Genomic DNA, 14,271 nt, shown 5'->3' with positions numbered 1-14,271 from the left:
TATGAAAAAGGTTCCTGGAGTCACTGATGGGATTCAAACTAAAGCTTTTTCCACATTGTGAAAGGACAATAGTCTTAACTATTGTTAATCATCACAAGGGATAATGCTATTTTCCAAACATGTATTACGACACTAAATTAAAAAAAAAGTCTTGTTAGGAAAATAAAACAAATTTTTAATATGAGTATGACCATCCTCACAGGCATTAATAGGGTGTCTCCATAGCTAGGTGCAGCAGTGCGTAGCACAAGCTTCTTGATTAGTCCGGGGTTCGAGCCCATGACCACCAAATATGGAGGATGTGGAAAGGTCAGGGAATGACCACCGCATATTCCCGGAGCAATATGGCCTTAGTTTTTAATGCTCCTAAAAACCAAACAACAAACAAACAAACAAGCATTAATGATGTCATTAATCATCTGGGAACATTTTCTACAAATTTTTGGTATTCACAGAGTGGAACCTTACTACTCTCCACCTATAAGAATCTGCTAGTTCTTTGCTTGAACTAGGACACCTTATTCTGGCTTTCAATTGCTATTCCAAAGCACCTCAAAAGGTGTACAACTGGATTCAGAACTGGGCACTGGTCTAGAAAATGATTAAGTTCACAACATTATTCTTTTCAAAACATTGTGCTGATGGTGCTTTGTGAAAAAAAGAGCATTGCCATGCTGACTGTCATACAGATATGACAACTCTTCAAAGAATTGCCAAAATGCAGGTGTGACAGGAGGGGGGGATGCCTTACTCAAATTCAGAAACAAAGATGGAGGGGTTAACCAAACTTTCCAGTCTGGTTTTTCCTCCCACAAATAATAGTCAGCACTGATACAGCTCATAAATGTTGACTGTTTTTCTCTACTCCTGAAAATCAAGGCACCAACACAGAAGGGAGCGATAACCTTTTGCACAGAACAGTTACAAAAAATAATTCAAAGGTTCTAGCAAATGTCATGCCCTAATTGAGATAGATTTAATTATCTACTTGAATTTGCTTTATTATTAACATGCAATTTTAAATGTTCTGCTGTGATTACTCAGGGTGCACCTTTAAGTTTCATCTTGGTATTTGGACATAAAGCATTTTTGAATGCAGTTAAATAAAAGAGAAAAACTCATCTGGAATTGATTTTTAGTTTTCTTTCATTAGAGTTTCCAATTTTACATTAAAAAAAGAAAAAAAAAAAATCAGTTTCATCAAGGCCCAAAACTTTACTATTCTTATATATTAGTACCTTATAGATCCATTATTCTGGCCACCAGCTTATTAGTAAAATTTAGACTCATATGTAACCAAAACAATGCAGGTAACATTCAGTGAACATCTTGTTTTAAAATTCACATTAATAAATTGAGCACTGATGCAACAAAGTTTTAATTCAATCAAACAATTCCTGTTTATTTAAAACCTTTTGATTTTGGCATTACTCTTCCACAGATCTTTTAATTTCTCTTGAAAACTTGGCTGCTTTTATGCAATTAAAAGACTTTAGATTCTCTTTTACATCCAATGATATTTTGAGATATAAATCATTATAATAAACGCAAGTCATACCTTATTCGTTATCGCCTCGAAAATTCTGGGGATTTTTTTGGGTTTTTTTGTGTGTTATGCTTTGCTTTTTCTTCAAGGTTGATATTTTTCTCTCAGTGGGAAAATATATACCATCTGTTACATGAAACATTCAAAAAAACTTCAGATCTGATCAATGCAGTTAACTTTGAAAATTATTCGCATCAACATAACTTCAACTTCACCAGCTGTTGAAAACTGAAGATCAAGTTATGAAAAATATTTGAAAATAACCAATTTTGCAATGCTTAGTTATACTTTCTAAACATGCGAAAAATAATAGCTAATCATTGCAAGAATATTCTCCATTAATGATAGTTGTATTTCCAGAAATAAACTTGCTCTTTTTTCTTTTTTTTTTTTTTTTAGAAATCATACCCATGCTTGCAGCACTAGCAACAACAGTGGGAAAAGATGAAACTCCAAAAAATATCTGCCTAGAGGGTAAATGCAACAAAAATGAAGTTATGACATTAACATGTGCCTTACAAAATATTATACATAGAAGAGTACAAAAATATATATTATAAACAAATTTTAACTTAGTGAGCATACTTAGTGGATAAATAATGCATTGACATCAAGAAGTAAATAAAATAATTCCAACAACCAGAGTATTAAAACACAACATTGTTCAAAATTAAAACTAATCTTTACAAACTTAATTTTTCAGTTCACTAAAGTTTTATAAAGCATAGTTCTTCTGAATAGTTCCTTCTTGAACAGCCAAAATAATAAGAAGTACTACTTATTACACAGGTAGGACAGCCTTGTTTAGTCTATCTTACATGTGTAAGAATGTAATGTCACAATAAACAGCTGCATTCATGTTTTCATCAACAAAACTGGAAACCAAATCTCAACCAGTAAAACAGGCTCACAGAAGGTGGTGCATTATATGCTGACATATTTAAATGTTTCCTAATAAACTTAATTATTCATTAATTGTTATAAATATTACGAAGCTTCCTGCTCGGACTCAAAAAACATTCTTATTTTACCACATGTTCAATATGTAGTCCATTTTAATGATCAAGTTCCAGAAATCATACACTGTGTGTATGATTAATGACATGACAACACATCTTTGTCAATCTCACAACACAACTGAGCAACTATGGTACTCAAGTCTGCAAGCATAGCAGGTTTCCTGCAGAAAAATTTCTTTCAAGAAACTTTACAAGAAAACATCATATGAGTTAAACCCTGAATTAAGAGGTAGCCAAAAATACCCACAGTTATTGTGATCAGGACAGCATTAACAATATGAAAGGGCCAAAAATATAGTGTGCAAAAAATCATAACATCAGTTGTGGCATGGTGCCATCTTGCATAAACCACTAGATGCCCACAGGAAGGTGAGTTAATATGAACTGTGGTAGAAAGTCATTCTGAAGATTATGCAGGTATCAACACCACTGAGTTAAGTTTTGTTGAAGGAGGATCCAATAAAACCATGACTTTACGGGGTTACTCAAAAGTCACTTTTCCTCCATGGTTACTTTTCTCATAAAAGCTAGAGTGAAGGCTCTACTGTCCAAAACCATACAGTCTGCTTGTTCAAGTCCCATCTCAAAGAAAATAAGCTTCATCCAAAAAGCAAATAGTAGTAATAGTAATGGCAAATGATGCAAAAAAAGTTGGCTTATATAGCCTGCTTTCTTGCATTAATTGCAACAAAAAAAAAAAAAAAAAAAAACAGTTCGCCCATTCAAGAATTACTTCAAGGCTTTAAACAACTCAGTCAGATCTCCCTGCAGGTGACTAGTCTCAAGATGCTTGCAGAACTGAAGCCTTTGTAGGTAAAAACACCCTTCTGTTCCCTTCACCAATCTGGTTGCCTTTTCTGCACCCATTCCAGCAGATCTCCATCCTTCCTAAAGTGTGCCCTCCAGACCTGTATATATACTCAAGATGCAGCCTAACCGTGGCCTTATAGAAAGTGATAATCACCTCCTTATCCCTGCTAACAAAGTTTCTGTATATTATCATTGACAAAACCCAATGAGCTAACCTGGCAGCAAGTCTACACTGCTCAGAGAATTTCGTATCTTCTGATTATACAATTGCCCCAGATCTTTTTCATTCTCTACTACCATAAGTGTAGTATCACACAGTTGATAAGTTACTCTGGGATTACTATTACCCGTGTGTAGACCTTGCATTTGTCAATGTTAAACTTCAACTGTCATTTCTTGGCCCATTGACCCAATTTCCCCCAATCTTGTTGCAATAGCTCTACCTGATAACTGTCACTAACCGCCTGCCAACCTTTGTATCATCTGCAAGCTTAGACATCAAGCCTTATATACCTTCATCAATATCATTGATAAATATCGCAAACAACAATGGACTTAGCACTGAACCCTGGGGAACTCCACTAATAACATCAGTCCACAAAGAGCAGTGCCCATTGATAACCAACCTCTGTCTTCTTCCACTTAACAATCTATCTATAGTAGTAACTTGCCTTTAATGCTACATTGTTCCAGTTTGTACAGCAGTCTTATGCGCAACACTATCAAAAGCCTTCTTGAAATCGAAGTATATGGATGTCAAAATTATTTTCTGCATCCAGTTCCTTGGTCATTGAATCATAGTAACCTACCAGATTGGTTAGACAAGAATGCCCCTTAACAAATCCATGCTGGTTTTGCAGTATAATTGCATGCCTGTCCAAATGGTCCTACATTACTTCTTTAACCAGTGATTCCATTATTTTTCCTGTAACAGACATTAAGCTAACAGGTCTGTAATTATTCAAGTCACTCTTTGATCCCCCTTTATGAATTGGAGATATATTTGCACATCTCCAGTCTATAGAGACCTCACACGAATTCAAGAATGCTCTTATAATTATGGCCAAGTGTTTGCTTACTTCCTTTGCTGCCTCCCTTAATATAATTGGACAGATTCCATCCACCCCAGGTGCCATTTTTTATGTCCATCCTCAACAATTTCTACTCCACTTTCCTTTCAGTTATTACGAAGTCATTTAGCTCCTTGTTAGAGTTTTTGATAAACTTCTGGCATCTTCTTCCCTAAAGAATTCCTCATGTGTGAATGTAGATGCAAAATACCTATTCAATTTGTCTGCAACCCGAGTGGGGTCATCAACTGTTACCCCATAGACATCAAGTGACCCAAAGTGGTTCAACCCCTTCCTTCTACTGTTAATATAAGCATAGAAGTCTGTTTTGTTTTTGTTTTTTTTGCTTTCTTTGCCAGAGACTTTTCATACTCTGCCTTAGCTTGCCTGACCTCCTTTGTGACTTGATTAAAAACTAATTTTATCTACACAGGCTTCTGTATCACCTGATAATTTATATGCACAACCCATGCACTTTTCTTCTCTGCCACATATCTCAATAGTTCATCTGACATCCATTTAGGTCTAAGCCTTGAACAGTATTTCTTTATTAGTATGAAATGCCTAGTAGCTTATTTGATTACTTCCCCATTTAGAATTTGCTACTGATAACATCATCAGTTGGTTCCACTGCACACAACTTAGCTGTCTGAGATCTCTGTAGTCACCCTTACAAAAGCAAAAGCCTTTCCCTTTACACTTGACAGTAGTTAAGGGTAAAGGGTTTGTCTTTGATTAAATTCCACATTAGTACACTGTGATCGCTGCACTCTTACCTACGGATTCTTAATGCATGAAGGATCACTGCTGATAATGAGATCATGAGTATTGCTTCCTCTTGCCTCTCCAACATGATGCTGTAGAAAAGTCTTTCAAGAAAATCCACAAAAGTATTGATAGTGTGTGAGTGACCAACCAAAGTGTCATTTAACACTGCATTTCTTCCCTCTGCTCACACAATGAGTCAAAATCTTTTGTGCTTATCATTTAAGGAAAGTTTAGGCAGCACTATCATTTTGTTGAGAATATTTGCAAATCGAGTTGAAGTATTTATTGAACATAAAGCCAAAATAATCCATGTTTATTAGCTGCTTTTCTTGTTGATTTTCTTGAACCGATCTTATTACCAATCTCCAGGTAATTTTCCAGTGTGGCAAAGACAACTTAGTTGATTTCAATCCTTCTAAAACTCCGTCCTGTCTTATATCTCGCAAAAAGGATTCTTCTGCTCCTATGCTTATCTTTGGTGACACTCCGATTTCTAGGCCAGATGATATATCTCTTTTGGAGATTACCCTGACTTCTAATCTCTCTCTTGGCACAAGCACATTACAAATATTGCTTCCTCTGCATCTAAAAAATATTTTTTTTCCCTCTTTTGCTCTCGGCGTTACTTTTTTTTCCAAAAAGCTGTTCACTCTGTACAAATCGCAAATCCGCTCTACAATGGAATATTGTTCCCACATCTGGGGCAGTGCCCCCAAAACCTCTCTCAGGCTTCTAGATTCCATTCAGAAGAGGGCAGTTAGGTTAATTCATCTCTAACAGAGTCTCTCCAACTCTGTCTCATAGACATACTGTTTCATAGACATGCTGCATGCCTTTTCTACAGATACTTCGATGGGCATTTTTCTTTTGAATTGGCCTCTATAATTCCCACTCTCTCTTTCAAAACAGTCCAAACACGTGCCGCCATCAGTCAACATCCATTTACCATCCAACTTCAAACTCACAGAACCAATTTTTCATCTCCCTTATTTATTCATTCAACTGCCGTTTTCTGGAACAACCTTCCTTCATACGTATTTCCCGAAAATTACAATCTACAGAAGTTCAAGTCCAATGTCAACAAATATCTTCTTTCGTCTTCTCAACCTCCAACCCAAGCACAGTACTAAGTACTATAGGTTCTAATACCTCTCGTGTTTGGGGTTCACATAAAAAAAAAAAATAAAAAATAATCCAGGTATGGAGCATATTTTATTTATTTCAATCTTTGAGATTAAATGTAATAAAATATATATTAATTTATGGAAAATGTATACTCAAAGCTAAATTTCATAATTTGGGGTTTAGTGTTTGGGGTTTTCATAAAAAATAAAAAAATCTGGATGAAATTGTCCTTTGGGCATATGACACTCCAAGGTGTATTCCTGATGCCTAAACTATGTAGTGTTATTCATCAGTACACATCACATCTGCCATTGCTGTAATGTCCAATGCTGGAGACAGCTTTGGTTTACCTGCAGCTACACAAGCACAGTAATCCATTCTATGAAGTGTTTTTCTGATGATAGTTGGTTTTGCATTTATCTCAGCTTCGTGAAGTCTCTCTTGAATCAGTTGATTAATGGTGCCTTTACAATTTCTTTTCACTGTCTATTTAAACTCAACGTTCTAGGAGTCATTAATGGTAGTTTATCTGGTTTGGGATGAATGATTATTATTTTTTATCTTCCACTGACAATAGTTGATTTTGAGTTTAGTGTCTCACTTTGCCATCTAGTGAATGGACATGCCTACTATGTAGAACCCTATTAAACACTTGTGAAGTAGGGGCTACATCTCTTCACAGCTAAAGAATATGAAGTAATCTACATTCTTTAGAGGTCCAATTCAGTTCCACTTACCCATCAGTGAGGGTGAATACCATTAATATCATACTTAAAATTAATACTGCCATCTACTGCTGTGATTAAGGACTAAAATGCATTACTTTTTAGTCCATCCTTGTATTAATATACCATATATACTTACAAAATTGCTGTTTCTTCTCAGGGGTAAGGTGTTCTAATTAGTGTTGCTGGAGAGTGTATTAACACTGGTAAAAATCTCACTTGTGCATATCACTGGGATGGAGGACTCTGATTCCATGATATGAGCCAAGAAAGAATGCTCTTTTCAGAAGCAAATTTTCTGAAAATAATTTTGTTGACACACACTGAGAAAGATGCAGACTTGCTTTCTGTTGAAAAGTGATTATATCCTGATGATAAACTCCTTGAATTCTTTTTTTCCCCTGCATCTAACTATGAAAAGAATTTGTGTAAATCTCTTCACCCAGTCAGCCAGCATGAACATCACACATTTTTAGCAAAATTTGATATAGCTAAGCAAAACATAGTGGGAAATAGGTCAGAGACATAAAGAAGCTATCTGTTTAAAAGAGTGAAACAACTAAGTAAAGTACAGAACATTTGACTCTTGAATTCCAATATAAACCATGTATTTTGTACATTCTATTCAAAACAAAATGTAAAAAGTAATGCCTTTTAGTTCTTAACCACAGCATTATGTGGCACAGCAAGTACAACTAGTTCTCCATGTATTTAATAGCATTTCTGTGGCTGTTCATTTATAAGTTACTATTTCGAATGGATGCTTCTGTGAACATATGGTTCAAATAATGTTGACTGTTTCTTGGGGCTCAATGACTGTAATCCAATTTGAATTTCTGGTAAAAAGGAACCCCAATCAATTCAGTTCAGACAAAAAAACCAACAAAATCGAACAAAAACAATATGGCTAGTTCTTAGCCTAAAGAATTTTACTTGAATAGCATACAAAAACTTATTAATTCATTGGTCTCCTTGTCTAACCTGTACACCGAAAACAGAAAAACATATTTTTAAATATATATTAGACTTGCAGTGTGAATTTTAGTATTCCTACAGCAAGGCATTCACTTCCAATCTGCATCATTAATTATTTTTTTAATGGGAAAAGTATAGCTTAAAATATTCTTTACAACACCATGTTCATTAAAAAGTGCCTCTACCTGTCTTAAATTTCCATACAGTTCGGTATCATTTTTCCATCCACTTTGCTACCCTGAGATTTGGCCAAACAACAAGGCTGTTGTTTCTAATGATTTTTTTATTGTCATATTATCCAATATAATTTTAAAAATTAAAGATAAAAATTTAATTTCCCATTTTAAACTATTTCTTGCCTTTTTTTTTACCCCCAGAAAAACTGATTGGTGTATAAAAATTCACCAGAGCCTGCTGTTAGATTTGAATGGATTGGGATTTGGCATGCTGGCTGAAGTGTTAAGCACTGGATGAAATGTATCAAGTTAGGTGTGGTAAGTATGCACAAAAATGATGCATCAAATTAAATTATCTACATGTATTTTTTTTTTTTTTTTTTTAATTTATTTATCTCTATTCCATCAAAAGTTATTCAGTGAGAGGCATTACTTTTCAAGCATGCCTCATATAACTTAAAAACATATCTTATCCTGTCTCTATATAAATATAAAGCATACTTTGCATCTCTGCTAACTGATCCCAACAGCTCTTCCCTTTCCCTATAAGCTTGAAGATTGGATTTTGTTTTCTGGAATTCGTGGCTGTAATCTTGCAAAATATCTCTGTGTCGTTGCAACGTATGAAAGGCTGTATCACTATGTGTTACCACTCCTTGGATTTCAATGCAAGTCCCCATTTCATCATTTATATCAGCAAGCTAACAATGCAAAAACAAGTACAATTTAATAACAAAAAATGACTTCTCAAATATTCTTAAATCAAAACTGTAATTTTGATATACAGTAGAGTCCCGATTAACCAAGACTCATTTAACTGAGGTTCTGCATTATTCGAGGTGAATTGTCGAAAAGTTGTATATACTTTGTCATCAAAGACAAGAGTACGTAGTTCAGTACAGAGCGGAAACTCTCACCAGTTGACTGTTGAGCCGTGCTGATCTTTATGTTTGCTGATTTTGTGACTTTTTATTCTCTAATTTTACTCTCTCATTTTCTATTTTTTTTTATTTGTCATGTTTCATCTATGTTATTAGGGTTAGTGTACGCACTGTGAGTGGAAAAAGGAAGCGTGTTGTTGTGTCTTTAGATATGAAGTTGAATGCAATAGAATTATTGAATTAAGGAGAAACAATAAAAAAAGTGGCTAATGACTTGGGTGTTGGTGAAGTGACTGGAGGAAAAAGAGCGGAAATTGGAAAATGGTGTTCACAAAGAGCATATTATGTGATAGTAAAAATTTGAATAGAAAAGCAATGAAGAAAGGAGAATTTGAACAAACTTCTGAAGCTTTTTTTTTTGTGGTTCACACAGATGAGAAACAAAGGAAGCCCAATTTCTGGACCGATTTTATAGGCTTAGGCCTTAGAATTTCATAAGCATTTTAATGAAGGGGAAGAATGATTTACTGCAAGTATTGGTTGGTTGGATCTTTGGAAAAAAGGTTTGGGGTTAGAAATCTGAACATCACTGGAGAAAAATTATCAGCTAGATTATCAGAAATTATTAGATTCAATTATCAATTATCAGAAGAAAATTTGAATTTGGATCAAATTTACAATTGTGACAAAATGGGCCCGAATTATAAAATGCTCTCATCCAAAACACTTGCAGCTAGAAAATAAAAATCAGCACCTGGTTATAAATGAAGCAAGGAGAGGATGACAGTACTGGCATGTTCAAATTCATCAGGGGTGGGGGGAGGGAGGCCATAAGCCTAAACCAACTCTCATTGGAAAGTCAAAAAACTCTGAGCTTTAAAAAATGTAAAATGTTTGCCTGTTAACTACAGAAATAAAAAAATAAAAATATATATATAAAAAATAAATAAATAAAAAATGCACGAATGGATTCAAGTTTGTTTAAAACATGGTTTCATGAAGAATTTGTCCCTATCACAAAAAACATTGGAACGAAAAGAAACTTCCCCATAAAACACTTTTAGTTTTAGACAATGCTCCATCCCATCCAGGCAAAAGTGAACTAGTTTTTGGTGACATCAGAGCTCTGTTTTTGCCACCTAATGTGATCCCTTCTTCAACCTCTAGATCAAGGTGTTTTGGAGACTTTGAAACACAACTATAGGTGACATTTCTTAAAACATCTGCTTCAAAATCTTGAAACAGGGACCAGTATCATTGAGAATCTTAAAAAAATAAACATCAAGGACATTATTTACTGGTTGGGAAAAGCATGGAACGATGTTAAAACAACTACTGTTGTTAAATCCTGGAAAAATATTTTATGCTTCTAAAATGAAGCAAATGAGAACAAGGTGGCAAATGAAGATGAAAGAGTTTAGGAAACTCTTTTAGAACTAGCCAATAACTTTACTGTTTCAGACACTTTCTACAGAGGATATTAAAGAGCAGATGAATTCTGATGTACAGCTGGAAGTGATTGATGACATGACCATAAAGCTTGTTGACAAACAAAAAGATGAAAGTGAAGATGATGAAGAGTGCACATAAACTACAAAAAAAAAAAAAAAAAAATTACGCACATGGAAGGTCTAAATGTTATCGAGTCAGCTTTACATTACATTGTACAGCAGGAGGGTACCATGCCCACCGATGTTTGGTTACTTTGCTTTTTAGCTGTTATATTTTGTAGGCGCCTACAAAATATAACAGCTAAAAAGCAAGGAGCTTCTATGAAACAGAAACCCATTAGGAATTTTTTATATGATATTAAGGTGTAGTGCTAATGACTGTAAGTGTACATTTTTCTTGTCTATTACTTGTAATTTTTATACATATACTAATTTTTTTAATTTTTGCAATTAAAAGTTGTAAAAGTGTTGTATTGTATAATTTAAAAGTTGTTATTTCAATAAGTAGGTCTAACCTGAAAATAGTGTGCATCATCAGGCTAATGTTTCAAATACAGTTTATTTAATAATAATTTACCAAAGCTTCCATGTTATTCAAATTTTTGATTAACCGAGGTTCCCTCGGTCCGCATTAATTTGGATAATTGAGACTCTACTGTATTTTGAAATAAAGGCTAAATAGATCCTCATTTTCACTATATAATTAATAGTAATTTGTAAAATATTAGTAGATACAAACAGCAGGACTTGCAATCATTTTTATTTTATACAATAAGTGCCAAATAAATTAAGTACATTAACTAATATTTGTGTAGGATCCCACATTAATCTTGACAGGAATTAATTTCAACATAATTTGAGCAAATGGGAAGAAAACTCACCATAGGAAACAAAATTTTTTGAATCAACTAGATGACAGTTATTTGTATTAAGCATATTAGGAAAGCACTAGGGGAAGGAATATTGTACACCTAATTATCATCCATAAACCAGGCACAACATCAGAGGGTTGACAGTACAGGAACAATTAGGAGAGAATGATCACAGGAGTTTAAGTCAGATGATGAGGAGGAAAGAAGTAGTTGTTAAAAGGCAAAGGAATGGGTTTTAATTTCAGTCAAGGATATTACAACTTAAGGTGCTACATGCCTCTATCACAACTGGGGGGGGGATAGCACAGAGCATGAACGAATTAAAATTATGATATACCTTTAAAGCTATAGTCTGAGACGATAAGAATGCATATATACCATTAATAAAATAACATTATGAGGAAGAGGATGCTGAGAGGGATGAATGATAGAGCCAGTCTAATAGAGCAGAAAAGGATGGCATGGGAAAGTTACAGGGAAACAAAAAGTATTGAAACCTATAAGCTGCAAGTTGTTCAGTAATAGTATCCCAGTAAAGATTTGTCCAGAAAAGACATGAGAAATTGCCGACAAAGAGAGCAAAGAATAGGGATAAAGAGTTTCATTTATGTGAATGCCGAATCAGTTTGAACCCTTGTATAATGGGTGAGGGAGATAACTCAGATGATGTTGCAGATGAATTTAACAGGCACTTTGCAATGATATTTATAGATGAAAGACCACACTGAGAAGAAACTGAAGCTGTGAATCATGAAATTAGCAACACTGAAATTTTAAAAGATTTATTTATTAGAAAAACTTTTGAGCCAAAAGAAAAAGTAAGGATCCTGTAGTTGATTGCGTATACTCAGTAATTTTGAGGGAAACAGAAGAGAGAATGCATTGAACCATTAAGGTTAATTATGAGGGTATCACTGGACTTGGGAAGACTCCCTTGGATTGGAAAAGTATCAATGTATCCCAATACATAAAGGCAGTTTTAAGAATGAAAGTGGTAACTGCAAACTACTCAGTCTGACTTCAATAGTAGGGAAAATCATGGAAGCAAAGATCAAGAGTGCAGCACAGGATCATTTAGATAGAAATTGAATTTGTAAATGGAAAAAAAAAATTGACATTGTTTACATGCTCTTTGAGTAGACCGGGGTTCAAGCCCCTGACTGCTGAAGACTGTCGTTCTGCCAACCCGCACTGGACCAGCGTGGTAGATTATGGTCCATTTCCCTCAGCATGAATTGTTGAGGAGGCTTCCATCCTGCAGTGGGTTGATAATGGCTGCACTTTACTTTTTACTTAGATTTCAGTAAAGCATTGGACTCAGTCCCTCACAAGAGGTTATTATATAAGCCAGAAAATGTTGGAATCACAGGAAACATCCTTAGTGGGATTGCAAAGTAGATTCAGGAGAGGTGACTGAGGGTTGTGGCTAATGACTCTTTAGATTGGGCTAACATAAGTGGGATTCCAAAATGATTGGTACTGGAACTGTTGTTGTTTCTGATTTTTTTTAAATGGCCCCTGAGACTTGTCACAGACATTCTACCAGGTATGACAAGCTAGGATTCCAAATTTTAGCTACATGAGATTCTAAAATGGTAGTGGAACTAATATTCAGGTCAAGTTCGCAAGTCAAGCAGATTGAATTTCAGCAAAGTCTGATCATTCCAAGACAAACAAATCTGCTTGAACTTTTGGATGGTAGGACTATTTACATGGATGGTAAGAATGAAACACTGCACCTGGTATACTGGAGATATACCAGTCTGACTCATGCTGCAAGCAGTCAGCATCCATTCACTGTCAAACTCCAAACTCATAGAACCAACTTTTCCTCTTCCTTGTTTATCCTTTCTACTTAAATTTTCAGGAAAGATCTTCCTTTACATGTATTTCCTGAAAATTACAATCTACAGCAATTCAAGCCTAGAAGGGATACACAAAGCATGTCAAAATTTGCAGTTGATGTCAGGATCAATAGAATAATTAATGATCAGCACCAAGCAGTGCTTCTTCAGGATGACTTAGATAGACTCCAAGGATGGTGTTTAAATTGGCAGCTAAGTTTTAACACAGCAAAATGCAAGGTCTTACACTTGGAGAATAGTAACCCCAAAATAACTTATACACTTGGTGGGGTTAAATTAAAAGCAATAGAGGAAGAAAGGGATTTGGGAGTATTGATAGTCAGACAAAAAGTTCAACGGGGACAAGAAAAACCATGGTGTCTTATAAATGACTTATCTTACAGTTTCTTGGTGGTCATAATCCCACTATATGAGGCAATTTTAAGACTGTACTTGGAATACTGTGTTCATGTATGGAGTCTGCACCTAAAGGGAAAAAAAAAGGGAAGCAAGCAAGCAAACAAAAACCTCTTGAAAGGGTCCAAAGACTGGCAAAAGCACATCCATATGATAAGACTGAATGTGGGATATTAAACTTGGTAACTAGTCATCTTTCAGGAGGAAGTAACTGTGTTTTTAATATAGTTCTCAATTGGTTGAATCTGAAAGATGTATTGTCTTAAAAAAAAAAAAAAATATATATATATATATATAGTTGTACAATAAATTGAAATTAAGTTTTAGATTAGAAATAAGTTTTAGATTAGATTTTGGATAAACTTTCAGTTTAGTTCCATTATATTTTAGACTAGTATTTTTTTCTTTTTCCTATCTATCCCTTTTTAAAAAGAACTTTTTTTTTCACACCAAACCTTCCTTGTTATGTGTTTGTATTCTTCTGACACCATACAGAAAACTTGTTTACTTTGAAGTAATTGACATGAAACCAGAATTTGCAGATCTGTGAAACTGATAGCTATCTGGTTTTCTAGGTGGGTTACCTGGCAAC

The 14,271-nt window shown here is 34.7% G+C and overlaps 1 protein-coding gene across 2 annotated transcripts in view; it reads right to left on the bottom strand.

Annotated features, from left to right (window-relative positions):
- Window positions 1-14,271, bottom strand: part of Gos28 (golgi SNAP receptor complex member Gos28) — a 103,815-nt gene that overhangs the window by 52,279 nt on the left and 37,265 nt on the right. For both annotated transcript variants that reach the window (XM_090384125.1, XM_090384134.1), the window contains exon 4: window positions 8,716-8,915. In XM_090384125.1, coding sequence (XP_090240251.1) covers window positions 8,716-8,915 — 200 coding nt within the window. The remainder of the gene's footprint in view (window positions 1-8,715; window positions 8,916-14,271) is intronic.

Source organism: Mastigoproctus giganteus, chromosome 1 (genome assembly GCF_048544385.1).
Source record: "Mastigoproctus giganteus isolate SK-2022 chromosome 1, ASM4854438v1, whole genome shotgun sequence".
Classification (NCBI taxonomy): Eukaryota; Metazoa; Arthropoda; class Arachnida; order Uropygi; family Thelyphonidae; genus Mastigoproctus; species Mastigoproctus giganteus.
This window is presented reverse-complemented; position numbering and strand designations above follow the sequence as displayed.